Raw genomic sequence first — 27316 nt, 5'->3', positions numbered from 1 at the left:
CTAAAATGCAGCATTGTTATTTTTATGTTCAATTCCTTTGTGGTAAAGGAAAGCATTCCATTAGTCTTCTGAATTCTTGGCTATTCATGGATTCCAAACTTTTTTGACTGGGGCACCGAAATATCCAGTTCCCTCTGCATCTCAAAATTTGCGTCCATTCTCTGCGTAAGTAAGACCTCTGTGATGTACCGTATGTTATTTATGCATATCTTGGATTTTGGCCAAGTGGCACATAGATTTTGGTTTGTGTGTTTGACAGGGCTTAATGATTAACTTGTCAGTATTGCTGAAAGCATGACTTTTTTTCAGAACTACTATGAGAGTGGGAGACCCTGGAGTGACATTTGAAATATGTTTGCATGGGGACAGTTTGTGAGTATGTTGAGTAAACAATGAGAATAATTAGTTTGCTTTCAGTTTAAAGGGAACTTGATATCATTTTCTCTTTTATGGGAAATATCTGTAGTTTAGAAAGCTTTAGTTTCCAGTTCATAGTTTTCCTGGTGGAAGTTAGCTGTGTAAAGTAGTTTCTCTTGAAGAAAGGATATGGTTTAGAATTGTTCGTAAATAGGTTAACTCAGTGAAAGGATTTTAATTTTAAATGTCCAGACCAGAAATGTTTAGTTAGAAACTTCAATGGAGTTTTTGAAGTTTAGAAAGTCTACGTTCGGTTGCCTGACTGATTAAAGAAGAAAGAACCAAGTTTTTATGTTTGGGAATTGAAAGAGTCAATTAATCTATCGATGTGAAACAGCGGTGACTCCCCCTGGTTAATAAAATGTGAGGCTGGATGAACACAGCAGGCCAAGCAGCATCTCAGGAGCATAAAAGCTGACGTTTCGGGCCTAGACCCTTCATCAGAGAGGGGGATGGGGGGAGGGAACTGGAATAAATAGGGAGAGAGGGGGAGGCGGACCGAAGATGGAGAGTAAAGAAGATAGGTGGAGAGGGTGTAGGTGGGGAGGTAGGGAGGGGATAGGTCAGTCCAGGGAAGACGGACAGGTCAAGGAGGTGGGATGAGGTTAGTAGGTAGCTGGGGGTGCGGCTTGGGGTGGGAGGAAGGGATGGGTGAGAGGAAGAACCGGTTAGGGAGGCAGAGACAGGTTGGACTGGTTTTGGGATGCAGTGGGTAGAGGGGAAGAGCTGGGCTGGTTGTGTGGTGCAGTGGGGGGAGGGGATGAACTGGGCTGGTTGAGGGATGCAGTGGGGGAAGGGGAGATTTTGAAACTGGTGAAGTCCTGAGAGACCACTCTCTCCGTGACTCCCTTGTTCGCTCCACACTGCCCTCCAACCCCACCACACCCGGCACCTTCCCCTGCAACCGCAGGAAATGCTACACTTGTCCCCACACCTCCTCCCTCACCCCCATCCCAGGCCCCAAGATGACATTCCACATTAAGCAGAGGTTCACCTGCACATCTGCCAATGTGGTATACTGCATCCACTGTACCCGGTGCGGCTTTCTCTACATTGGGGAAACCAAGCGGAGGCTTGGGGACCGCTTTGCAGAACACCTCCGCTCAGTTCGCAACAAACAACTGCACCTCCCAGTCGCAAACCATTTCCACTCCCCCTCCCATTCTCTTGATGACATGTCCATCATGGGCCTCCTGCACTGCCACAATGATGCCACCCGAAGGTTGCAGGAACAGCAACTCATATTCCGCCTGGGAACCCTGCAGCCATATGGTATCAATGTGGACTTCACCAGTTTCAAAATCTCCCCTTCCCCCACTGCATCCCTCAACCAGCCCAGTTCATCCCCTCCCCCCACTGCACCACACAACCAGCCCAGCTCTTCCCCTCTACCCACTGCATCCCAAAACCAGTCCAACCTGTCTCTGCCTCCCTAACCGGTTCTTCCTCTCACCCATCCCTTCCTCCCACCCCAAGCCGCACCCCCAGCTACCTACTAACCTCATCCCACCTCCTTGACCTGTCCGTCTTCCCTGGACTGACCTATCCCCTCCCTACCTCCCCACCTACACCCTCTCCACCTATCTTCTTTACTCTCCATCTTCGGTCCGCCTCCCCCTCTCTCCCTATTTATTCCAGTTCCCTCACCCCATCCCCCTCTCTGATGAAGGGTCTAGGCCCGAAACGTCAGCTTTTGTGCTCCTGAGATGCTGCTTGGCCCTGCTGTGTTCATCCAGCCTCACATTTTATTATCTTGGAATCTCCAGCATCTGCAGTTCCCATTATCTCTGACTCCCCCTGGTGTTGGGTTGGTGTAAAATGATGTTCCTGGGATAGATGAGCTTTGTAATTTTACCATGTTTCAAAATCTTTCCAATTGTGTTATATATGAATAACTTGATTTATTCTATTTTCTTTTCCTTTGCATGATAACCTTCTCTTTTATGGTTAAACTAAATCTTTAGCATTGAGTGCTTGTGTTTCAGTGAATCACCGCCTCATTAGATAGATAAAAATCTATCAAGCCAGATTTCAGTCTGCGATCTGCCTTTTCCAGTAAAACATCAGCTGGGATCACAACACAATGGCTGCATATGAACGTGGAGCAGGAGGAAGCTATGCAGTTCCTGGAGCCTGTTCTGCCATTTAATCAAATCACAGCTGATCTGATTGTTGTCTCAAACTGAGACTCCCACGCCCCTGGTAATAATCCAGCCCCTTTTTTACCCAGTGTCTGTTCACCCCTGCCTGAAATATACTCAAAGAATTTGCTTTCACTACCTTTACAGGAAGCCTTTCAAAGATTCAAAATATTCAGAGGCATTTTTTTGCTGCATTGAATCATAGAATCCCTACAGAGCGGAAAGAGGCCATTTTGCCCACTAAACTTCCAAATTGCATCCTCTCCAGACCCAGGGCCCACCCTATCCCTGTAACTCCACATTTTCCATGGTTAATGCACATAGGCTGCAGATCACTGGACAGTACAGGACAATTTTATTGATGATCATGTTAAATAGGGCTGGTGGGTGATATCCTTCATGTTGCTGTATACACATGCAGCATTGTGAGGTTACGCTGGAGCATTAGCTGTGATGTACAAGTTGAGAATGTCTCCGTTGGTATCAGTCAGCATTATAGCAGGACTGATGTCACAATCTACTCTCACTGCACATTTCATATTCTCTGTAATAATGACATTCTCAAAACAAATCACATATGTCTGTGTTTGGTGCAGATGTGATAATGTGGTACCTGAAGCATAAAGTAAGGAGCTGTGCACCTAAACTTTGCAGCAATGACATTGATAAGTGTGAGAAAGGTGCAGAAAGATGCAAACACAAAGTTGGGGGATTCTGTACTAATGGGGAAAATAAGCACAAGATCCCACTTCAGAAGCCACATCTACTGTTTGAATATGGGATGTTGTTTGCTTCAGTTTCAGAGAAAGGTTCAGAGAAATTAAACTGAACTTTTGAACCTGTTTACTAGTTGTGTCTGTTTGTGGTATTAACATGGAAACAGGGAGATCAGCTGGCTACCAGTAAGCAGAAAATAGGCGTGATTAGATCATTTCCAGATGGCAAGATGTAGTGTGTATCATACCTCAAACATCAGTGCTAGGGTGTCAACAATTTACAATTTATAGCGATTACTTGATTAAGGGGTCACGTGTGTGTTTGACAAATCTGCTGATGATATAAAGATAGGCAAAAATGTAATTTTTTAAAGGTGACATTCAGAGTTCAAAAAGGGATGGACTAAGTGAGTTGGCAAAATTTGGCATATTGAGTGTAATGTAGGACAATGTGAAATTCAGCAGGAAAAATAGCAAAGAAGCATATATTTAAATGGGAAGAATTTGCAGGGCCTTAAGATGCAGAGGCATCTGGGTGTTTTACTATCAGAATCACAACATGTTAGGAAATGCAGCAAAGATGAGGAAGGAAAATAGGATATTGTCACTTATTGCAAGGTGAACGGATTATGTTGAGACCATCACTACTTTTCTTTAATTTTTCTCATATTTGGTTTGTTCTATGAGCTACAGTTGAAAATTAAACTTTGAAAAACAGCTTCTTATAAAAAGAAGGAGGAGAGAGCAAAAGACAGTTGTTGGCTTTTAGGAACTGGCCTGGAAAGATAATGAGGTTAATCACTGCTCTCAGAACACTGCAGATGTTATGACACCAAGATGTTGCTGTTCTCAGCTGTTTGGATGTTGAATTGGACAATGAAGGGAGAACCAGTGCTTGCCAGCTAACTGCAGAGAATGTAAGAAAAGAGTGAGGAAACAAAACCAGACTTGGCTGTCATCAGGTTTGTGGGCAGGATGTCGTTTTGTTCTGGAAACTTCTATGACAGGTGTGTATCTTTGCTTTTGCTCTCTTTAGTTGTTGTCCACTTAGTGACTTGTTGAAAGTTTTGAGATAAATAACCCGAGTCTGAAATAAAACAAGTGAAAGCCTCTGGAGGTCTGTGGAAACAGGATATACAGCCCTGCCTACCTACAATAAGATACATCATTCAAGGATTTCATGAAGGCCTGGTATTCATCGTTGAAACAGCTATTAAACTGGCAACTTACAATTCATTAGCTTATCCTTTAACTGTTTCCATTTGCCTGCCAATGTGTGAATGGGGTTTATCTTTAAAAAGGTTGGACTTACATCATAGACATTAATTAAATTGCCTTGTGTTCTGCTAAAGTTACATTCTTAATAACATATTTGTTCATTTTTGATCAAGCTGTAGACTCGATGTCCAAGATCTGTTGTTTATAAAGTCTGTTCAGGAACAATTGAACAACTTTGTTTGGGTAGTTTGCAAGGAAACTTGGTGACAGTGTTAATTTGGTAAGGAAAACCTAGCAACTGAATTCAGCAAAGAAGGAGTTGAAATGTATTCTGTTATTTGAAAAAACTGATGCCAAGGCACATCGACTGAGAAAAACCCGGATAATGTCACATACACATCAACTTTTCTAGAGATTTACTCTTGTTCTGGACATATCTAAAAAAAATTACAGGATGTGGGACACCGGTCAGGTCAATGTTTATTGTCAATTCTTCATTGTCCTTAAAAAGGAGTTGGTGAGCCAGCTTTTAGCATTTCTGCAGTCTGTGTGGTAAAGCGGTGAGGTAAGAAGTTCCAGGATATTGAATCAGTTTACTTTCAAAGATCAGAGATATTTTTCATATCAAGATGGTGTGTGACTTGGAGACAATGGTGCTTGTTTTTACCACTTTGTATTCTTTGTTGGAGTCTTGGCCTCCAAGAACTGCTTCAGTCGTAGTATTGTAGAGGTCTTCAACGTGAAAATAAGCCTTTCACCCCAACTTGTCCCAGCTGCCCAGTTTCCACAATTAATCTAGTCCCGTTTACCTACATTTGGTCCATATCTCACCATTCGTAACTCATCCATGTACTTGTCTCATTGTTTGTTAAATGACAACATGTTACTCGCCTCCATCACTACCTCTGGAAGCTCGTTCCAGACACACGCTACCCTCCGTGTGAGAAAATTTCCCTGTGGGCCCTTTTGTATCTCCCTCCTTTCACCCTGAACCCATGCTGTCTAGTTTTAGACTCCCCTACCGTGGGGCTAAGCTGCTGGCTATCCACTTTACCTATGCCTCTCATGATTTTTATAAACCTTCATAAGGTCACCCCTCAGTCTCCTACACTCCAGGGAAAAATGTTATGACAATAAAAAAACTACATGATGTAATCCTTGAGTTTTTATTACAGTGGCAGCTATAAATCAAATCTTCTTTGATGAAGGGTCTAGGCCCAAAACGCCAGCTTTTGTGCTCCTGAGATGCTGCTGGGCCTGCTGTGTTCATCCAGCCTCACATTTTATTATCTTGGATTCTCCAACATCTGCAGTTCCCATGATCTCATCTTTGTAACTCCACAGTTTTGAGTATAATAACATTGCTGAGCTGGTTTATATCATGGTTAAGTTGACAGAGAGAGACCAGTTTTTCAATTTGAGGAAAGCATGTTATTGTTGAGATAACAAGGTGTAGAGTGGGATGTACATAGTGGCCCAGGCAGCATCACAGGAGCAGGAAAGCTGACGTTTCATGTTTGGACTCTTCAGAAATTTCTGAAGTAGCTGAAGTCAGCTTTCCTGCTCCTGTGATGCTGCTTGTCCTGCTGTGTTCATCCAGCTCTACATCTCATTGTCTCAGATTCTCCAGCATCTGCAGTTCCTACTATCTCTATTATTGTTGAAGTATTTTTGCAGCTTATGTCATTACTGAGCATGCTGACAGTAAAAAGGTTGGTCTGCAGGGGCAAGAAAGTGAGAGGAGAAATGTGGGAGAAGCCTGGCCAGAAGGAGGAGAAAGGTGAAAAGTAGAAGGAAAGGAGAGGAAGTGAGTGGAAACAAGGAAATGAAGGGCTGAGCGGGGAAAGAGGATGGAAGATGAGGAGGGAGGGTGTGATGAAGGATTCGGGTAATGCAGCAGGAGAAAGAGCAGTGGCAATATACCATCAGTGAGCACAAAAGCACAAGGGAAATAAGAGGTTTTTTGCTCTGTTTGTAAATGGTTTGGAAGTGAGCATAGCAGGTATGGTTAGTAAGTTTGCAGATGACAAAATCGATGGTGTAGTGGACAGTGAAGAAGGTTACCTCCGAGTATGATGGGATCTTGATCAGCTCAGGCAATGGGCCGAAGAGTGGCAGATGGAGTTTAATTTAGATAAATATGAGGTGCTGCAGTTTGGAAAGGCAAACCAGGGAAGGACTTATACACTTAATGGTAAGGTCTCGGAGAGTGTTGCTGAAGAAAGAGACCTTGGGGTGCAGGTACATAGTTCCTTGAAAGTAAAGTTGCGGGCAGACAGGCCGGTGAAGGAAGTGTTTGGTACGCTTGCCTTTATTTATCAGTGCATTGAGTTTAGGAATGGGGAGGGTCACGTTGCTGCTGTACAGGACATTGGTTAGGGCCACTTTTGGAATACTGCATTCAATTCTGGCATCTCTGCTTTTGGAAGGATGTTGTGAAACTTGAAAGTGTTCAGAAAAAAATTACAAGGACGTTGCCAAGTTTGGAGGGTTTGAGATGTGCGGAGAGACTGAATAGGCTGGGGCTATTTTCCCTGGAGGCTGAAGGGGTGACGTTACAGGGCATTATAAAATCATGATGGGAAAGGATAGGGTGAATAGCCAAGGTCTTTTCCCTGGGGTGGTGGAGTCCCAAACTAGAGGTCATGGGTCTAAGGTGAGAAGGAAAAGATTTAAAAGAGACTTAAGCAGAACGTTTTCATGCAGAGGATGGTGCGTGTGTAGAATGAGCTGCCAGAGGAAGTGGTGGAGGCTGTTATAATTACAACATTTGAAAGGCATCTGGATGGGTTCATGAGTAAGAAGTGTTTACAGGGGCATGGGCCAATGCTGGTGAATGGGACTAGATTAATTTCAGATATGGACAAGTTGGACAGAAGGGTCCATGTTGTACAATTGTATGAGTCTATGACTCAAAGTGAAACATGCCTGGAGTGATGAGAAGTTGGAAGGAATTGTTTGGTAAGGAGTTCTACCAACCTCATTGTGCAGAGATTGAAGGCAATGTTTTCTGTGCTTCAGCACATTTTTACTTGCAGGAAATGTGGTGACCATACGGAGAAGTTTGTGCATCATAGTGACAGAAATATTTCAAAGCAGTTTCTTGAAAAGCCAATGCTCTAATTGCTTTCATATGCAATTATGCAAAGATGTTTTCTTCGTATGTATTTCCAGGTCAGCACAGCTGCTAATTCTTCATGTATCACCATGGTTTGGGGCGGCATGGTAGCTCAATGGTTAACTCTGCTGCCTCACAGCACCAGGGACTTGGGTTCAATTCCACCCTTTGGTGACAGTCAGTGTGTAGTTTGCACATTCTCTTCATGTCTCTGTGGGCTTTCTATGGGTGCTCTAGTTTCCTCCCACAGCCATAGCTGTGTAGGATAAGGTGGATTGCCTCATAATGTCCAGAGATGTGCAGGCTAGGTGGGTTAGACGTGCAAAATGTAGGGTTACAAGGATAGGGTAGGGTGTGCCTCTGAGTGGGATACTCTCCACCGGGTTGGTGTGGACTCAATGGGCTGAATGGCCTGCTTCCACACAGTAGGGATTCAATGATTCTAGGAACCACAGAGAGTTCATTAGCATCAAGGAGTCAGCAATTGTTCAGACGGCATGCCTGCCCCAGTCTATGAAAGGGATGTGCCTGACAGAGTTTGGAAGCTGGTTGTCACAGCTCAGCAAGCATCCTTAGACTTATTACTCAATGATAATCTGATTCCATCTAAACCTTTGTGAGACAGAAGTATATACTGCGCAAAAATAGATGCCACACAATGTGCTTGCAATGTTTCCTCAGCTCAGTGGCATCTCACCTGGAAGCCATTTCAAATTACTATTTTTCTTTTAGTTTACTGTTTCATTGATCTAATACGATCAAGTTGTGACAGACAGAATTGGACAGAAAATCTCAGAAACTATTTCCTCTGCTGGGTACACAGCTTTGTGCATGTGCACGGGGTGATTGAATAATGAATCTGAGGAGGATCCCTTGGTGAATATTTCTTTCTGGTCACCCTGACCTTCACGTCTCCAACAGAAACAGACCCCCAGTGTCTGCAGGTCTTTGCTCAGAATGCAGGTGCCTTTTCATAGGTTTATTGTAACGTCTCTCATTCCCAATGCTACATAGAGCTAAAAAGGCACCAAGCACAATGAGGTTCATACTTGTGCCTACCTTTCTCATTTTGGTTCACACACCCATTTAGAATGTACTTTCCATAGATGTAGGATTTCTTCGGAGAATTCTGAGGGAGCTGCCCACAATTTCTGGAGAGCGAATTTTGTAAAATATTCTGAAATGTGACAGGACTCGAAAATTAACTCTGCTTTCTCTCACTGCAGATGCTACCAGATGTGCCGAGTTTCTCCAGCAATGTCTGTTTTGGAATTAGATTCCCAGTATCTAATGTTCTTTGTTTCTCAGAAAAAATGAATGGTTTTATTGTTGTGTATATTTGATAGTAAGAATGCAACGGAACACAGTGAAATGTTTTCATTTGACACCATTTTGAATCTTGTCAGAATAAGCAAATAAAATGCAAGATATAACTGAAAGAGAGCCTATCAGCCCTGAGCCAGCATGTGCTGCCATTCATCTTCCATTGCCTTGCTACTGTCTACAACAGATCCAACCAACACTGAAGTCCCTGATCACCAGGCGCCCTCTTTGTCTCTGGGCCAATTCTCCTCTACCACCACTACACTGCCCATTCAGCCCATTGAGTCTGCATCAGTTAAAAACAACCACTTAACCATTGTAATCCTCTTCTCCAGCACTTGGCCCGCAGCGTTGTATGGCTTGATGTTGCAAGTGCATATCAAGGCACTTCACAAATGTTCTGAGCTTTTCTGTCTCTCAATGCTGACCGAAAGGTATTGTGTGTCAGAAACAGCGACCTGTCAGAGATTCGTTGTGTAAACTGTGAACTCTCCAACTTCCACCTCTTCAATGATATTCTCATTTCATATCTGCAAATTGTTTTGCACAATTTCCCACCTCAAAGGAACGACATAGATGTGAAGAGTTTGGAGAGATCTCACCAGGTATGCTGTCATAGGCTGTACAGTTTGACTGTCCAGGACTTGAAAAAATAGCCAGATTTTGCTGTCATTTACTGGCCCTTGTTCAGTGTATGATGATGCTTCATGATGAGAGGTGTGGTTGCATGCCCCCACTTAACCGCCAACGTAATAATTAAAATAGTAAGGTTTCCCATTTCCAGTATAGTCAGAAAAGAATATAGTTTCCTAGAAACTCAACATTCATCTTATTGTGTTGTAATGACATGACAGTTAATTTCAACATTGTTTGAAATGGCTTTTTAGGAGATATATATTTTTAAGCGTAATTGACTGGATGAAGGAAGGAAAAATGTGCTTTCGTGGACTTCCTGCTTAACCAATTATGACATGTTTATTGTTTTAACTCGAAATCACGTCCGAACTGCCCTATAATTAACAGAACATTGAGATCAAACACTATAAAAGCCACAGGGAGAAAGCCAGAGATACATGCTCCTCTCTCAATCTTCAGCTGAGAACAAAACAATGAAGTGCCTTTGGTTTTCGGTCTTATTTGTTACACTTTGTATTTCTTCTGCTGTTCCACTGCTTTCAGAAGTAGAGAAAAACGAAGAGGACTGGCAATTTGCAGAGGTATGGTGCAGAATACAATTAACAAAAACAGTGGAGAGATGCCTTTAAGTAGATACATCTTTCTTCTTTCACAGCTAATTTCAAGTTCATAATGTGAATATTTCTTTTTCTGAAGACATATTTGAACAGGTTTTACAAGCTTGAAGCCAGCGTACCAAAAGATACAACCAAGGTGCCAATAAACTATGTATCAAAGAGGTCCCTATCAGATAAGATTAAGAGAATGCAAGAATTTTTTGGCCTTAGGGTAACTGGAAATCTGGATTCTGCAACAATGGAAGTGATGGAAAAGCCTCGATGTGGAGTCCCTGATGTTGCTGAATACAATCTCTTTCCCAGGAAGATTAAATGGATGAAAAATAATCTCACATACAGGTAATAGCTTCACAATATTTCAGAATTATTTCCATGAGTCATTCAGCCAAAACAGGATCAAAGCGTAAACTCGTGTTAATAATGCATTTTTTTATTAATGCACAAAGTTTCCAGCAGGTTTAGGGAATGAACAGATTTATGCAATCAAATCTCTAGAACATTCTGGCTGATTTGTTTTATTCAGTCATCTTCTTAGGGAAAGAACATTTAGTTGTTAGTCTCCATTTTGGCTTAATTTACTCATGAAATGGCTATTAAATGGATCATAAAAATTAGTAAAAAAAGTATAAGTCATGTCTTCTCAATCTGATCCTTCTTCATTAATCAGTATATGCGTCAGAGGGAGACCATGTAGACTGTGCAATCTTCATATCTGTTATGGAAATATTGAAACTGTTAAGTTCAGTGTAGTTTTTAAAATTCTATCTTTTCTTCATTTAGTTCTTTTCTCTCCTCTCCAAATTCAACTTTCCTTTTCACCCTCATTTCTCTTTCTGTAACTGATTGGCTCTAATTCACAGCTTCTCCGTCATTGCTTTCTTCATTTTCAAACCTTAAATCTTGTTGTATATGTGGATGGTCTGTTCGTCCAACTTTCTCACTGATGTCTTGTTACGCTTTATTCTGAATTAGCATTTTCAGCATTTATTGGACAAGTTTTATGTTTTTTAACCTGACGAATGCTGTAAAATGTCTAATTAGCAGCATTTGCTGCAAAATATTTGCTTCATCAAAATTTAGTTGTTATTTTTAGCCCAGTATTTTTATTTTCTGCTTTCTTTCATAAAGAATTACAAACTACACCCCAGGTCTTCAATCGGATCATGTGGACACTGCAATTTGGAAAGCTTTTACAGTCTGGTCTGATGTCACACCATTGAATTTCACAAGAATCTATGAAGAAAAAGCCGATATCATGATTTCTTTTGGAGGTCAAGGTATAGAGTGATAAAGCCATAGAGTCATTGGTCCAAACTGTCCACACTGACCATGTTCCTAGCCTAAACTAGTCCCACTTGCCTGCATTTGGCCCATTTCCCTCTATAAACGTTTCCTATTCAGGTACTGATCCAAATGTCTTTTAAATGTTGTAACTCTGCATCCAACACTTCCTTTGGTAGTTCATTTCACACATAAACCACACTCTGTAGAAAATACTTGCCCCTTATGCCCCTTTTAAAACTTTCTGCTCTCACCTTAAAAATTTGCTCCCTAGTTGTCAATTCCCCAGCCTATGGAAAAGACCTTTGCCAATCACCTTACTTGTGCCTCTCATGATTTTATAAATCTCTGTAAGGTCTCTGCTCAACCCTCTATGATCCAGTGAGAAAAGCCCCAGACTATCCAACCCATTTTTTATAACTCAAACTGTCTGGTCTCAGCAACACCCTGGTAAATCTTACCTGAACCTTCTCTAATTAATAATATCCTTCCTATAGCAGTGCAAGCAGACCTGCACTCAATACTCCAGAAAAAGCCTCACCAACATCCCCTACAACCACAATGTCAAGTCTCAACTCCTGCTCTCAGTGGTCTGAACAATGAAGGCAAGCATGCTGAATAACTTCTTAACCACCCTGTCTACTTGCGATGCAAATTTTAAAGAATTATTTACCTGAACCCCCAAGGTTTCCCTGTTCTACAACACTCTCCAGGGCCCTGCCATTAACTGTATCAGCCCTGCCCTTTGCTTGTTTTACCAGAATGCAATACCTCACATCTATCCAAATTGAAACTCCATCTGCCGCTCCTTAGCCCATTGACCCAATTGATCGAGATCTCTTTGTAATCATAGATAACCTTCTTCACTGTCAACAATACCACCAATTTAGGCACAATCTGCAAAATTTCTAACCATGTCTCCTAAATTCTCATGTAAATTGTTTATATAAATGACAAACAAAAGTGGATCCGATACTGATCCCTGCGGAACACTGCTGGTCACCGGCCTTCAATCCTAAAAGCAACCCTCCACCACCATTTTCTGTCACATTCCATCAAACCTATTGTGTATTCAATTGCAAGCTCACCCTGAAACCAGTGTCATCCAACTTTACCAATTAGCCTACCATGAGGAATCTTGTCAAAGGTTTTACTAAAATCCATTAAACAATTTCTACTGCTCTACCCTCATCAATTTACTTTGTAGCTGACTTCAGATTAAATGTAGCAATCAAAATCTTTTATCAGCCTGTGGGTGATGTCACTGTGAAATAACTAGTAAGCAAACTCTACAAATTGAACGCAAATATATATTCACAAATATTTGATTTATTTATCTATTTCCAGTTTCTAAGCATGGAAGTACACAGGGAGACCTCATAGCAACATATTGAAAATGCATCTCATCAAAGTTTATTTTTATTGTGATCAGATTTCCCATTTGAAGAAAGGGATTTGGAACCTTCAGGTGGTTTAGTGTGAAGTTCTGATGAAGGCATTGGAATGTATAGGATTCCTGACTCACTCTGTCACCTGTGCTGTTAGTTTTCACAGCGCAATTTACTTCTACACACTGAGGTTATGTTGAGGGAGAACAGGAGGAAATAATCCAGGAGTTCCCATTTCTGCTGAAGCAACCTCGGTTAAAACATTGCTGAAATATCAGTAACTATTTAGTTACCAATGAAGAATAATCCGAGTGCCTGTGGAAACTAGCAAGTGTAAATGGGTGGGTTATACTTTCAATGATCCTATATATCTGGATCTGCAGTGACCGGAATGTGGGTCCATTGATATTAACAATGTGGCCATTGTCAGTTTAAAAGAGGTTTTCCATTGGATAGCCCCTGTTTGTGTCAAGTGCATGTTTTTTAGGAAACAAATTGTGGTACAATGCAGTTTAAGTACCAACTGGGGAATCAAGCTCCTGTGAGTTGAATTGAAATGCTCAGCAGCAGTAGCAGCAAAAAGGTAGATTTAAAATTATTGCTACCGGGCACAGAGGAGCAGAATTCTTCTTTCAGACACCACAGGAATAATGCTGGCTGCTACCACAAGCTCCTGCTGTTCTATAATCACATTTCCTAAGGACATACCCACTTCAAGAAGATTATACTGGGCTTGAATAGTGACCTATAAAATGCCCTCATATCGCAGCTCACAAGCAGTGGGGTACAGGGGGCCAGGCTCTCTCAAAGTGGACCAGTAGGCAAGGCATTCCCAGCACCTTCAGTCATACCTCAAGTGGCCTTCTGGTTGGCTAAATCTATACTTAGAGCCCATTTTTGAAGAGAAGGGCTTGTTACACAGTTAAAAGTTGCTTTGGTTGTTGGTGTCTGTTTCAATTTGCAGTGTTTAGCTTGTAGCCAGCCAGTCACAGGCTCTGTATTAACTTTGATAATTCTTTGCTCCCATTATTTCTAGAACACGGTGATAATTATCCCTTTGATGGACCTGATGGATTATTGGCCCATGCTTTTCCCCCTGCAGCTGGCATTGGAGGGGACACTCACTTCGATGCAGATGAGACCTGGACAATGGGACCGAATGGTACAAAAACTGACCACAATTATTAACAGAGAAGATCTGAAGAAGCTAGTAGGATATTTCTAGACAGGACACAACTTAGTGTTAGCTGGCAATGTTAATTTTGAGAGTTTTATTTTGCAATATCTCAATGTGACATGATATTTCCTGACACCTATATAACTACAGCCCCAATGATTACAAATTTGATTTAATGCCCCTGAGAAATGCAATGTCATTACTTAGTTACTCCAGCTGTAAAGAAGTATTATATTGAATTCAAAGCATCAGATCTATGTCTCTCACTGCAGAGGCTGCCAGATGTGCTGAGTTTCACCAGCGCTTTCTATCTTTAGTTTAGATTTCCAGCATCCACTGTACTTTGCTTTCATTAATTTCTGAAAGCTTTACACTCATCTGACATTCTGAATGATTGTTCAATTGCCATGAATTAAAATATAATTTGGACATGTTTTGAAAATGTTTTAAATCTATGGTAAGGCATAATTCACTCATAGCCAACACAAAATACAGGTTGTTGAATATGTGATGTGTATATTTCTGTTGTATTCTATTTGATTAATAGCTAAACAGTTAACTTGTTGGTTTATGATTTAAAACCTGCAGCAGAGGTGAACGTGTTTGAAGATATTTTAAACAGTCTGCTTTGTGATTGTTTCGTTTAGGCTATAGCCTGTTCCTTGTGGCTGCCCATGAATTTGGCCACGCACTGGGACTCGCTCACTCTCGTGATCCCGGAGCATTAATGTACCCGACCTATTCATACACCAGTATGGATGAGTTCCGCCTTTCTTGGGATGATGTCAAGGGAATCCAGGCTCTGTACGGTAGGTTTAAACCTCAAATGTACGCAGAAATATTCCTTCCTAAACAGTTAGTGACATTACAGATAGTTAAAGAGCTGGTTCTCTCCCAACTGCGATAACATCTTGTGATGGAATTGAGTTATCTTTATAAACAGTAATTTATCCATAATAATCAATGTGCTATAAAATGCAATATTAAAATCTTCTGTTTATCTTAATTATTTTGATTATTATTGATCAGACAGCCTGAAAACAAGCCTGTAGCATTGACTGTGGCCCACCGCGACTGATTTGATAACTGACCAGATTGCTCAGTGATTTATGTACAGTGGATTTATGAGGACCCCCTGTTCTGGTTCCATGGGACCCACAGGGCTCAATGTGGCCCACTCCCTGGATTGTAGTGAAGCGGACTCCTGCCCCTGACCCTGATCCTGCCCCTGCCCCTGACTCTGACCCTGACCCTGACCCTGTCCCTGATCCTGATCCTGACCCTGCCCCTGTCCCTGACACTGCCCCTGTCCCTGACTCTGACCCTGACCCTGCCCCTGATCCTGACCATGTCCCTGACCCTGTCCCTGCCCCTGACTCTGACCCTGACCCTGTCCCTGACTCTGACCCTGACTCTGACCCTGTCCCTGGCCCTGACCCTGACCCTGCCCCTGACCCTGCCCCTGACTCTGCCCCTGACCCTGATCCTGCCCCTGCCCCTGCCCCTGACTCTGACCCTGATCCTGACTCTGACCCTGACCCTGCCCCTGTCCCTGTCCCTGACTCTGACCCTGACCCTGACCCTGTCCCTGACCCTGACCCTGACCCTGCCCCTGACTCTGACCCTGACCCTGACCCTGACCCTGACCCTGACCCTGACCCTGCCCCTGACCCTGCCCCTGACTCTGACCCTGACCCTGACCCTGCCCCTGTCCCTGACCCTGACCCTGTCCCTGACTCTGACCCTGACCCTGACCCTGTCCCTGTCCCTGCCCCTGACCCTGCCCCTGCCCCTGACCCTGACCCTGACCCTGACCCTGCCCCTGACCCTGACCCTGCCCCTGTCCCTGATCCTGACCCTGACCCTGCCCCTGACCCTGCCCCTGACCCTGCCCCTGACCCTGCCCCTGTCCCTGTCCCTGACTCTGACCCTGGCCCTGCCCCTGTCCCTGACTCTGCCCCTGATCCTGACTCTGACCCTGACCCTGCCCCTGACCCTGATCCTGACCCTGCCCCTGACCCTGACTCTGACCCTGACCCTGACCCTGACCTTGCCCTTGCCCCTGACCCTAGCCATGACCCTGACCCTGACCACCCTAGTGGCTGACTGACAGTGTGAAGGCCCCTGGTCCGATATAAGATACTATCCTTGTCTTACTGTGCCAGGAGCCCCTGATTGAAGCCTGTCTGCCTTGGCCTGGCTGAGGACAGCTACTGTCAGACTTTTAGATGTTGCTATTTAGCTGCAGCACTTTCTGTGTGTATGATGGCTTGGACATGATGCAGATATGAGATGGACATAATATGGTACTGTGGACCAACATGGCCAGCCCGTTGCTGACCGCTGATGACCATGATACACTGGATAGCTTTCTGTCTGCACTAAAATGTAAGGCACATCAGAAATGCAAACTGAAACTGCTGGAAAATCTCAGCAGGATTGGCAGCATTTGAGAAGAGAAAGAAAAGTTAGTATTTTGACCCTTTTTTCTTTAGGCAAGCAAGAAGTACTGTGAATCTTTCAGCTTAGCCTGTGAGGCCAATGTGCAAACAGACATGGAAAGACAAGGCAAGCAGGAAAATGTTGAGTATCAAAGAAGGTGCAAAGTGACTAATGCAAATAGAATAGGCAAGGATCCCCGATGTGCGATCTGCTCCACTCCATGAGATGGTGCCAGACCCTGTGTATAATGTATAGAGGCAGCACTGTCACAAGGCTGGGAGCTGATGAGCTCCAAATGCAGTACAGAAGTGTAGAACTGTATTGTTAGTGGGCCAGGGATGTCCCATGTGGGAGCAGTAAGAATGGCACGTGTCTGATGCCAATCTCCAAGGGCACATGTGTGCAGGCAGTCACTGGTCATGTACCATGTCCTGAGATGTTGGTGACTGCTGCCCATGATGGAGGCCTGAAGGAGCAAGTGGCAAACCAGAGATAGCAGATAATCACTCTGACTTTCATGTTGGGAGTTCTAGTTTCGATCGGATTGGTGGGAGAATGAGAAGAATAGAAGAATAGGAAACTTTTTAAAATTCATTTACAAGATGTGGGTGCCATTGGCTTGGCCAGCATTCATTGTACATCTCTGGCTGCCCTTGAGAAGGTGCCATTTGGACTGCTATAATCTATCTGATGCAAGTACACATACCAGGGAGGGAATTCCAGGATTTTGACCCAGGAACGGCGATATATTTCCAAGTCAGGATGGTGAGTGCCTTGGAGGGGAACTTGCAGGGGGTGCTGTTCCCATGTATCTGCTGCCTTTGTCCTTCTAGATGGAAGTGGTCATGGGTCTGGAAGGTGCAGTCTGAGAATCTTTGGTGAATTTCTGCAGTGCTTATTGTAGATAGTACACACTGCTGCTACTGAGCGTCGGTGGTGGAGGGAGAGAATGCTTGTGGATGTGGTGTCAATCAAGTGGGTCTGCTTTGTCCTGGATGGTGTCAAGCTTCTTGACCTGTTGTTGGAGCTGCAATCGTACAGGCAAGTGGGGAGTATTCCATCGGGCTCCTGGCTTGGGCCTTGTTGATGGTAGACTGGCTTTGAGGAGTGGGGAAAGTTGCTTGTCGCAGCATTCCAAGCCCCTGACCCACTCTTACAGATACAGTATTTATTTGGATAGTCCACTTCAGTTCCTGGTTGATAGTAATCCCAGAATATAGTGATGACGATGCCATTGAATGGCAAAGGGCAACGGTTACATTGCCTCTAATTAGATATAGCCCCTGTCTGGCATTTGTATTGTAATTTTATATCAATGAGGCAAAGTTTAGTAATAATAGCATGCTAGTGCATGCAAATGGAATAAAAAGTCTTCTTGCTGTTCACTAGTGAACGCCTTGTCTCATTTTTCAGGACTTGGTTGGGGATCAAACTATTTTTCTCAACACTGAGTAGCTAATTCGTGCCAACACACACTGACACCCCAGTGCCCAACTTGATCAGGCGCTGTGAAGATTGCAATCCAAGCTGACAGTTTGGAAAACAAAAAATGCAGAAGTCAACAGGGTTCCCTCCCAGTGAAGAATATCTTACTGTTGTCACTGATCTGGCAGTATTGAGCATTTTGTACAGTTTAGTCTGTTTCATGCTTCCTTAAGATCCTCCTCTATTACTTTCTTTCTAAGTTATCACAGCCCACCTCGACAGTTCATCCCCTGAATGATCACCAATTTTCCTTGAACTTGAGATGGAAAGTTCGCCCATGAGGGTTCTGAGGAAAGGCCACTGGACCAAAAACGTTAACTCTGTTTTTCCTTCACAGATGCTGCCAGGCCTGCTGAGCTTCTCCAGCAAATTTGTTTTCGTTCCTGATTTACAGCGCTCGCAGTTCTTTTGGTTTTTATTTGACAATATCAGAGTTTCACCAAATATTGAACTTCTGTAAATTTTACAGAGTTAATGTACTTCAACTAAAGTTGGACTATGATGCTAATCTGTATTACTCTGGGAGTATTAACAGTGCATTGGACAGTATTTTCTACCTTGCTTAATGATATGTGTGATTACTTAGGTGAATCAAAAAAGATGCTGAGGAAACACAGCTCACCACAAAAGACACCAAACAGATGCAGTCATAAGTTGTCATTTGATGCGGTTGCAAATTTTCGTGGAGAGATGTTTTTCTTCAAAGATAGGTAAGAATGACGTTGAACAAACCAGAGTATTTTTATTATTGATTATTTAACATTGATAGTTTCATATTGGAAAATCATATCTGGACTTCAGGTACCTGAGGCAAAATTACGCAAATTGAACCTGCTTTCTCTAGAATTTCGAAAGTTACAGGTGATCTGATTGAAGTTTTCAAGATATTAACAGGAAAAGACAGGGTAGATGAAGAAAAACTATTTCCACTGTTTGGGAATTCTAGAACTAGAGGACACTAGTCTGAAAATTGGGGTCAGACTGTTCAGTAAAGATGTTAGGAAGCATTTCTACACACAAAGGATGGTTGATGTATGGAACTCTCTCCCACAAATGGCAGTGGATGCTGGATCAGCTGTTCATTTAAATTTGAGATTGATGATTTTTGGTAAACATAGGTATTAAGGGATAAGGGCCAAAGGCAGATATATGGAGTCAGGTCACAGATCAGCCATGATCTTATTAAATGTGGAACAGGCTGGAGGGGATGAATGGCCTACTCCTGTTCCTACGTTCCTAAAATAAGCAAAAATATTTGTGTGCGCTTTCAGTAAACAACCTCAATTTTTTAAAAAACTGTCAGATTTACTTTATCGCCTACAATTCTCCACATGCCAAGATTTACAGAAGTGATTTATCAAAGCCAAAGAGTTTCATTGGATGAGCCAATAAAACTGATGCCAACGCAGCCTGGATAATCTGGTACAGATTCCATTGGCTGGCTACAAATTGATATAAAGTCAATTGTACCATCTCTTTCCTGATCACAGGATATGCCAAAGTACCTTACAGTCACTTTGAGCTTGTCACTGCTCCAGTTGAACTAGTATTTCTACTGGCCTGAATTAAACATTCACCTACTATTTTTGTCCAGAGAACATTTCAAGACAAGCGGTGTTTATCTATGTTGTGCTGCAAAAGAACTATGTACAATACAAGTGGGTTGTTTGAATATTATGGAATAAATCCTTGTTGTTCATTAGGTTCTTCTGGAGGAGAAATGCACAACTGCCTGAGGTTGAATTGACTTTAATTCGATCATTCTGGCCCAAGTTACCCGCACGGATCAATGCTGCGTATGAAAATCGGAAGGGGGATTTCCTGGTTGTTATTAATCGTTGAGTACCATTACTTTTCTTTTCTAAAGAATACAGGAATAGGAATTTTTAATATAATTATATGGAAACAGAAATGCTCCAATTGAGTAGGGCATGGTTTTCTGGAACATGAGTCGAAATCACTGTGTTTTTATAACACGCTTTCCCAGTTTTAAATTTAAAGAAAACTTTTAAGAATGTTTTTGAAACTATAATCATAGCTCATGCCTGCAATAATATGTTGTTACTGGTACGCACAATGGGCTGATTTTTGCTATTAATTTAACATGAAACAGAAAACTACTTGCCTGGAAATGCAACTCTTATAAAATGAACCATAAATACAGCAGTAGGAGGAGGTTGTGATTGGTCTTAGCTGAAATGTGATGCCCATACGAGGAGATTGTAGATTTGATGAAAGAACAACATTTATTAATATGCAGATGCTGATCTATTCTCTGTAATCCCACAGGAAACAAATACTGGGCCATCAATGGCTACGATATCATGCCAGGTTATCCAAAGTACATCCATCGATTGGGTATTCCAAAATCCGTCAGGAAAATCGATGCAGCTGCTCACATTGAGGAGACATCAAAGACACTGTTCTTTGCAGGAGACCAGTACTGGAGGTAACTGTTCATTCCCAACCTAAATATTCATCAACTTTTCTCATTACCAACATGTCACTGTTTACATAAAGAATGTGCTTCCGTTTCCAGTTATGATGAAGCTAAAAGAGCCATGGACGAAGGTTACCCACACCTGATAGCAGATGACTGGCCAGGAATCTCTGGGAGGGTTGATGCAGCGTTTGCACAGCGTGGTAAATTTAAAAATAAACAATCAATAAGCTTCTGAGATAGTCAAAGTGTCGATATTCTGTTTCCATGAGATGAAGTAAAATTTTAACTGACTTTGCAACAAAAAGAAACATTTCTTTAATTGTTGAGTAAATGCTGCAGAAAGCTTCCAAGTGCCAAGTGAGTGAACTTGATGAGTACATGAAGAACAAAAACAAAAAATGCTTGAGATCACAGCAGGTCAGACAGCATCCATGGAGAGAGAGCAAGCTAGCGTTTCATGTCTAGTTGACTCTTCATTAGAGCCAGACTCGAAACGTTAGCTTATGCTCACTGCATGGAATCTGACTGACCTGCCGTGATTTTTTTGTTTTCAGTGCAGATTCCAGCATCTGTATTAATTTGCTCCTATTTAGTACATGAAGCATACAGACAATGCCTATCTCACGTCTGACCACCAGCTTTACAGGGAAAGGAGGTGAAGTTGGCCAATAATGGTGTCAGTATATTTACATTGCTTCTCGTTCAGGGACAATAAGATGCATAACCTTCTGTTATTGCTTGCTATTTATGGGGCTATGGAAGTGTTGTGTCCCGGGTCAAATAGGGGCAGAACTGATTTGTATTTGTTGCCAAATTGTTGGGCCCAATGTCTACGCTAGAACTTGTTGGAAGGACAATATTTATTTGATTACTGTTTAATATTACATTCAGAAATATGAATAATAAATCATTTGATCCATCTCAGTGAAATTTGTTTCTGAACTCTGGCATGAAGCTGTTCTTTTAATTCCTGCTCATCAGGGTAGAATTTCAGTTGAACTCCTCATCTCCCATGTAATCTTAGCACGATCTTGTTGAACCTGCGTAGATGATCTAAATGCAGTTTCAGTTGGTTTTTCTCTGTTTGTGGATGATAGTATGAGACACCATCAGGACATTTGCAGGAATTTCTAGTGACAGCGTTGTTACAGTAAAAACCTGAGATCAAACACGGAGGTAGATAGACAAGAAAATAATTTGAACAAGCCAACTTCAGTTTGGATTGGTTATCTCCCGTGAACTATTAGAGCTAGTTGTGCATTTAAACAAGCAGGATCTACTGGATTCTTCTCATTTGGTGACCATTAATGTGGTTAATTTGTTCAGTTGTAAGGACAATGTGATGTTCAGACTTTCATTGTCATGTTTCTCAGAACATGAAATGATGATTGTTGGGTGACTATTCATTTCATTTATTTTCATCCAGACAACTTTTAATGTTAGATAACAAAGTGTGAAGCTGGATGAACACAGCAGGCCAAGCAGCATCTCAGGAGCACAAAAGCTGACGGATGAAGGGTCTAGGCCCGAAACATCAGCTTTTGTGCTCCTGAGATGCTGCGTGGCCTGCTGTGTTCATCCAGGTCTACACTTTGTTATCTTGGATTCTCCAGCATCCGCAGCTCCCATTATTTCTGATCACAACTTTTAATGTTCCTTACTTCCCTGCTATTTCCCACAGCTTCTCTGTCATTGCAGTACCGAACTGCTTGTGATGATGATGTCACTGTAAGAGGTTATTTTGTCCTGGTTTCTTTTGAAGAAAGGTTGTGAGGCAGAGGTGTTGAGCTGTCGATAAGAAAGGAAGCAATTTGTGTGGCTGAAGGGTCTTTTTTAAAGTTGGCACCAAGGAAGCAGCCTGGGTGTGGCTAGCTGTCACAGATCAGGCCTTCTAGCTTGTGTTAGTTTCCCTTTTCAGTTTTAAGCAGAATCAATTTGAGATCTCAAAAGAGTTGGAAGCTTCAGTGAATTTCGCCAAGCTCCTATTCTCTCTGAATCTTCTTTTGATTTTTTTTTCTTCCTGAATGGGAGGACTGCATGTAAGAATCTATGACTGAACTTACCTTTTGTCACGGGCTGTGGTTATGGGATGTTACTATGTTGGAATAGTTATTTAGTACTAGTTACTGTATCTATTATTCAGTTAAGTTTCCCAGTACTTAAGTTATTCAAAATTCCTCTCTCTTTTGTTTATTTTTGAGCTATAGTGTTTAAATGAATTGCGGTTTCCTTAACATCGAGAAGTTTGACCAATCAATTTGTATCTGGAGCCCGGCTCTTCACATCTACCTCTAAAATCAGAAAATTTTAGGGCCTAGGCCACATTCTTAAAATATATTGAGGGGGTCTGGTCTGGAACATAACATGTTTCTTAAACAATTTCAGGCTTTTTGCCTCTGATTTCCCCCTTTGGTGAATTTACAGAAATGAATATTTTTTAATATGAAAAGCTTCATGATACCTGCCTTAAATTTACGAATTGCCAGCTAGAGCTTTTGTCCTTTTGATCTGGCCTCGTCAGTTATTTTGAAGTAGCGTTCAATATTTATTGCTTACTCTCCTGAATATCCCTTTACAATCACTTTCTTCGTCACTTTTTTGAGCCTGAAGTCCCTTTTTTGTCAAGTGTTCCTCATCCCACTGTTGCTCTATCAGTCTTATGACTCACAGCTTTAGAGCATCCTCTGTGTCTCTACTATCAGGACTTGAAACAACAATTAATGCATTTGATCAGAGGACGGCTGTTTGATGATAACTTTTTTCAGTTTGTATTCTGTTGTTTGGACAATGTAATTCATCATTCTGTTAGCTTTCTTGATTGCTTTCTGCATTGATTTAACATATTGATTGTGAAACAACTAAGATTCCTTCTGCAACTTTGCTATTCATGCAGTGTGCATTTTTTTCATTAATTCAGTGCATTACAATGAACTTCTTTTGTTGTTTTGTCTAATTACATACTTTGCCAGGCTTTTTTAAAAGTTCCCAAGCTCCTTCTCCTAACTTTATTGTCCTTCTTGGCTTTCATTTATCTATAAATTTAACATTTTTCTTGAATCTAAATTATGTTGCAAATTTGCAACATCAGCAGTCCAAGAATGAACTCAATTCCATAATATATGTCTTCAGTTAATGCCTTCAGCCAATTTCTTTAATTCAAATTCAAAATTCATTTTGATTTTGAAATTCACTACATCTGCTTAAAAGTGATTTTAAAAAAGAAAATGTTATAGAACAGTACGTGTAAAATGTAGAGGCAATAAAAGTATCTGAGAAATATGTTGGATCTATTTTATTTTCCTTTGCAATGTATTGATCGAACTGCTTGTTCACCCAGAAGTAAAGCATTGCTTTTGCATTCTGTTTTATAGGGTATATTTATTTTTTCCATGGACCGAATGAGTTCCTGTTCACCATCAGACAGCGGCAAATGATTTCAGTACAGAGAATCAATCAATGGGTGGGCTGTTGATAAATGCATTATTAAGCTGGTAGTGTTCTCTGTCCCAAGCCATTGTGAATAGATTATGTGCAATAGCCTTCTCAGCAGGGCTCTTTAGGCTGTTCTAAAATGTTATCACAATCTAATGTAATTATTGTAAACAAGTAAACTATTTGAAATAATTCAATCAATTTTTGAAATTTTTGCAATTCCAAAATTTGTTGTTTGTTGCTGGAAGCAACATATGTTTTCAAAGTTGATGTTATTTATTTTTCACAATTATGCTGCAGTGCATGCAAATTTGGAAGATCTAAAGATATGCAATGGAAGTATTTTTATTAATGTTAAATGATATCATTCCGTACATGTTTGAAGACTGAAGGATTAAATTGGTTAAAAAAACAATGCATGACTAAAGTGAAGTGTAGAGATGTAGCACATCCTGATCATTTTTCACCTAATACGTTGTAAACAAAATAAAAAGACATGAAATTTAATTTGCTGATTTTCTGTGGGTTGTGTCATGCTTAAGCTTGTCATTCAGATGTTTTAATATTAAATGAATGTGAATCTACCTTTAGAAAGTAGTCAATGTTCTTTGCAAATTAATAGCTTCAGATTGGAGCCTTCACAACATAGCATCTTCAGCACACAAGCAATTTTCAGATTTTAAAGGCTTACTATCACATACTGCACCTTTTTGCTGTTCCTGTTGTGTTTTCTTTTTAGGCGTGTATGTCTCAGAGAGGACTGTACATTGTGGGGTTGTGGGATATGGAAGTTAATTTCTGGCTATGACACAGTATCAAGTTGACCATCAATTACGCCCCTGATAGTCCATTCCATTGACTGTAACAGAAATAATCCTTGCTATGGAGCCAACTCCTTTGCATTCTGAACACCTCCTTTGTTTCAGAGAAATTCTCTTGTGTGATAACATTTTCCCAAACTGCTTCACTGCGAAGCTGACTGCAGGACACTCTTCTTGAGCTTAATAAATTTATGATACTTCCTGACACAGGGATAGTGGGCTACTGCTGTTCTCATGCTCCAGGATGTGTAGTGGGTGATAAACTGAAACATTGTTCATGAATAGAGAAGGCTGTTGTAATAGAGAGGGGTTTAAATGATGAGATGGCCCAGATTTCCCTTGCAGGAGTCCTCTGAGCTCTCAGCCATGGTAACCCTGATAAGATATTGACTTTGGTAATTGCATCAAGCTCAAATTTCACTGGATGTCCAGCAACTTAAACAAATTCTGTGATATCCAGACCTTTGTGACCACCTTTCCTCAACCTTCTGAATGGCTTGGCAATACTTTCTAAAGGGGATTGATTGCACTAACTGTATGGAGCTGTGTCTATCAAATCCTTGTGATCTGTGGGAGATAGGGCCACAGACTTACCCTCCACCCACCCTGGGGATAGCGGAAAACACAGTGACTGTTATAATGGAAACCTTTGTCCCAGACACAACAAAAAAGGTAAAAATGGGTGCCCTGCTCTGTGGGGTGTGAGCTGCAGGTCCTACAGGAGTGAGTGGTATAGAGACGGGGATCCACCCCACATACAGTTATCCTTCGGCCATCCATGCAATCTATAGTGCCTGATTGGAGTTGGCACAGGATTCATTGACGTGATAGATGTTGTTACAGAGACTATGAGGAGGAAAGACTTGAATATTAGATTCTGAAGAAGATCCTGACCCAAAACGTCAGCTTTCCTGACCGATCTGCTGTGTTCCTCCAGCTCCACACTGTGTTATCTCTGACTCCAGCTTCGGCAGCCCTTATTGTCTCTGAGGTCATTATGGTGGGTGGTGCTTAAGTTAGTTATCAATAATAACCCTTTCTGATGGTTTTACTGCAATACATTCCCATCAGTCTGACAGGAAAAGTTCAGAGTTCACTCTATAACTTGGTGATCCTACAATGGGACAAAATGGAACAAAACCTAGCAGTGGACATGAGTATTGGTTCCGAAGCCTGTCCAATTACTAATGTAAGATGTCTGCATGTTCAGGGCTGGTAGGCACCAGGAATAATGTCAGCACAATTATAGCTAAACCTCCTACCGGCTGTTTCATCCTAGGAAGCTCGCAACTGTGGTAACCATGGTGACCAAGGCTTAGAGATAAATACTCCAGAGAGCCCCAACAAAATGGCAGGCGGGGGTTCCGTGGCAAAAAAGGATCCAATTGTACCGCAGTGAGAATGGAACTTGATGGGTGCTAGTCATAAACCCTTGGGTAGAAATTAAACTTTGTGAAATCTGTTTCCAGAGACAAGCCTGCCTCTATCCCATCCATTTCATCTTGAACTAAGACTGGAAAGAGGGGAAGCAATTAACGTGTCAAGAAAGTGACTGGAATTTCAAGTATGGTATTCAGACTGTGAGTTTCCCTGTTTCCTTTCGACTTTCGACTTTAATTCCCCTTCCCTGGTTTCTCAAACTCAAGGAAAGGTGGCAGCATCTTTGAAGCGAGAGCCTGGTGGATTCACAAGATAAATGTCTTCGGTCCTTTGTTGGTCAGATTTGTGGCAGACAATTTGTTTGCTACATTTCTTATATCACAGCAGTGTCACAACGTCGTAGGGCCATATGGCATGGAAACAGACCCTATGGCCCAACTTCTCCATGCTGACCAGGTTTCATAAACTGAACTTGTCCCATTTACCCACAATTTGTCCATATACCTCTAAACCTTTCCTGACCGTGTACCTTTCCAAATATCTTTTATGATGCAACATCAAACATCTTTCATTCACTGCAAAACTCTTTGAGACTCCCAGCAAATGTGAAAAATACGGAATGATCGCAGGACTTCATTCTTTTATCCCCATGACTTTTTGTATGATCTATTTCCTCCCTTTCAGATTAGTCAGGACTCATCTTGAATTGTAAAATGAAGCTATATTCAAAACCATAAAGGGGGAGGTTCGTACTTTATTAACAGAGTCATGGGGCCATACAGCATGGTACACTTGGTCCAGCTTGCCCATGCCAGCTGAATATCTGAAATTAATCCACTCCCGTTTGCCAGCATTTGGCCCATAAACCCTTCCTGTTCATGTATCCATCCAGATGCCTTTTAAATGTTGGAATTTTCCAGCCTCCTCCACTTCCTCTCGTTCCAGACATGCACCACCCTTTGCATGAGAAACATTGCCCCTTACATCCCTTTTGCCTCTTTCCCCTCTCACTTTAAACCTATCCCCTCTAGCTTCTCCTCCGCAACCCTGGGGAAAAGACAGCAGCTATTCACCCTATCCATGTCTCTCATGATTTTATAAACTTCTCTAAGATCACCCACCAGCCTCTGACGCTCCAGGGGAAACAGCCCCAGACTCTCCCTATAGTTCAATCCCTCCAGCCCCGGCAACATCCTCGTAAATCTTTTCTGAACCCTTTCAAGCTTCACAGCATCTGTACTGCAGCAGGGATACCAGAGCTGAATGCACTATTCCAAATAT

At 41.9% G+C, this 27316-nt stretch overlaps 1 protein-coding gene across 4 annotated transcripts; it reads left to right on the top strand.

The window, feature by feature from the left end:
- Nucleotides 1–311: 311 nt before the first annotated feature.
- On the top strand, nt 312–24005 carry LOC125453434 (collagenase 3-like). Of its 4 annotated transcripts, none has more exons than XM_048533040.1 (11): nt 325–372; nt 9957–10150; nt 10266–10525; nt 11315–11463; nt 13892–14017; nt 14680–14841; nt 18546–18669; nt 19663–19796; nt 20249–20408; nt 20499–20602; nt 23774–24005. In XM_048533040.1, the coding sequence occupies exons 2-11, from the start codon at nt 10007–10009 to the stop codon at nt 23872–23874; spliced, it is 1464 nt and encodes a 487-aa protein (XP_048388997.1). In that variant the 5' UTR covers nt 325–372; nt 9957–10006; the 3' UTR covers nt 23875–24005. The 4 variants fall into 4 exon arrangements, with proteins under 4 accessions (XP_048388998.1, XP_048388999.1, XP_048388997.1 ...); XM_048533039.1 differs by having other exon boundaries at nt 328–372; nt 9821–10150; XM_048533041.1 differs by lacking the exon at nt 9957–10150 and having other exon boundaries at nt 312–372.
- The last annotated feature ends 3311 nt before the right edge of the window (nt 24006–27316 follow it).

The sequence above is a fragment of the Stegostoma tigrinum genome, chromosome 6 (genome assembly GCF_030684315.1).
Source record: "Stegostoma tigrinum isolate sSteTig4 chromosome 6, sSteTig4.hap1, whole genome shotgun sequence".
Lineage (NCBI taxonomy): Eukaryota > Metazoa > Chordata > Chondrichthyes > Orectolobiformes > Stegostomatidae > Stegostoma > Stegostoma tigrinum.
The sequence above is the reverse complement of the archived record's forward strand: the minus strand, read 5'-3'. Positions and strand labels throughout refer to the sequence as shown.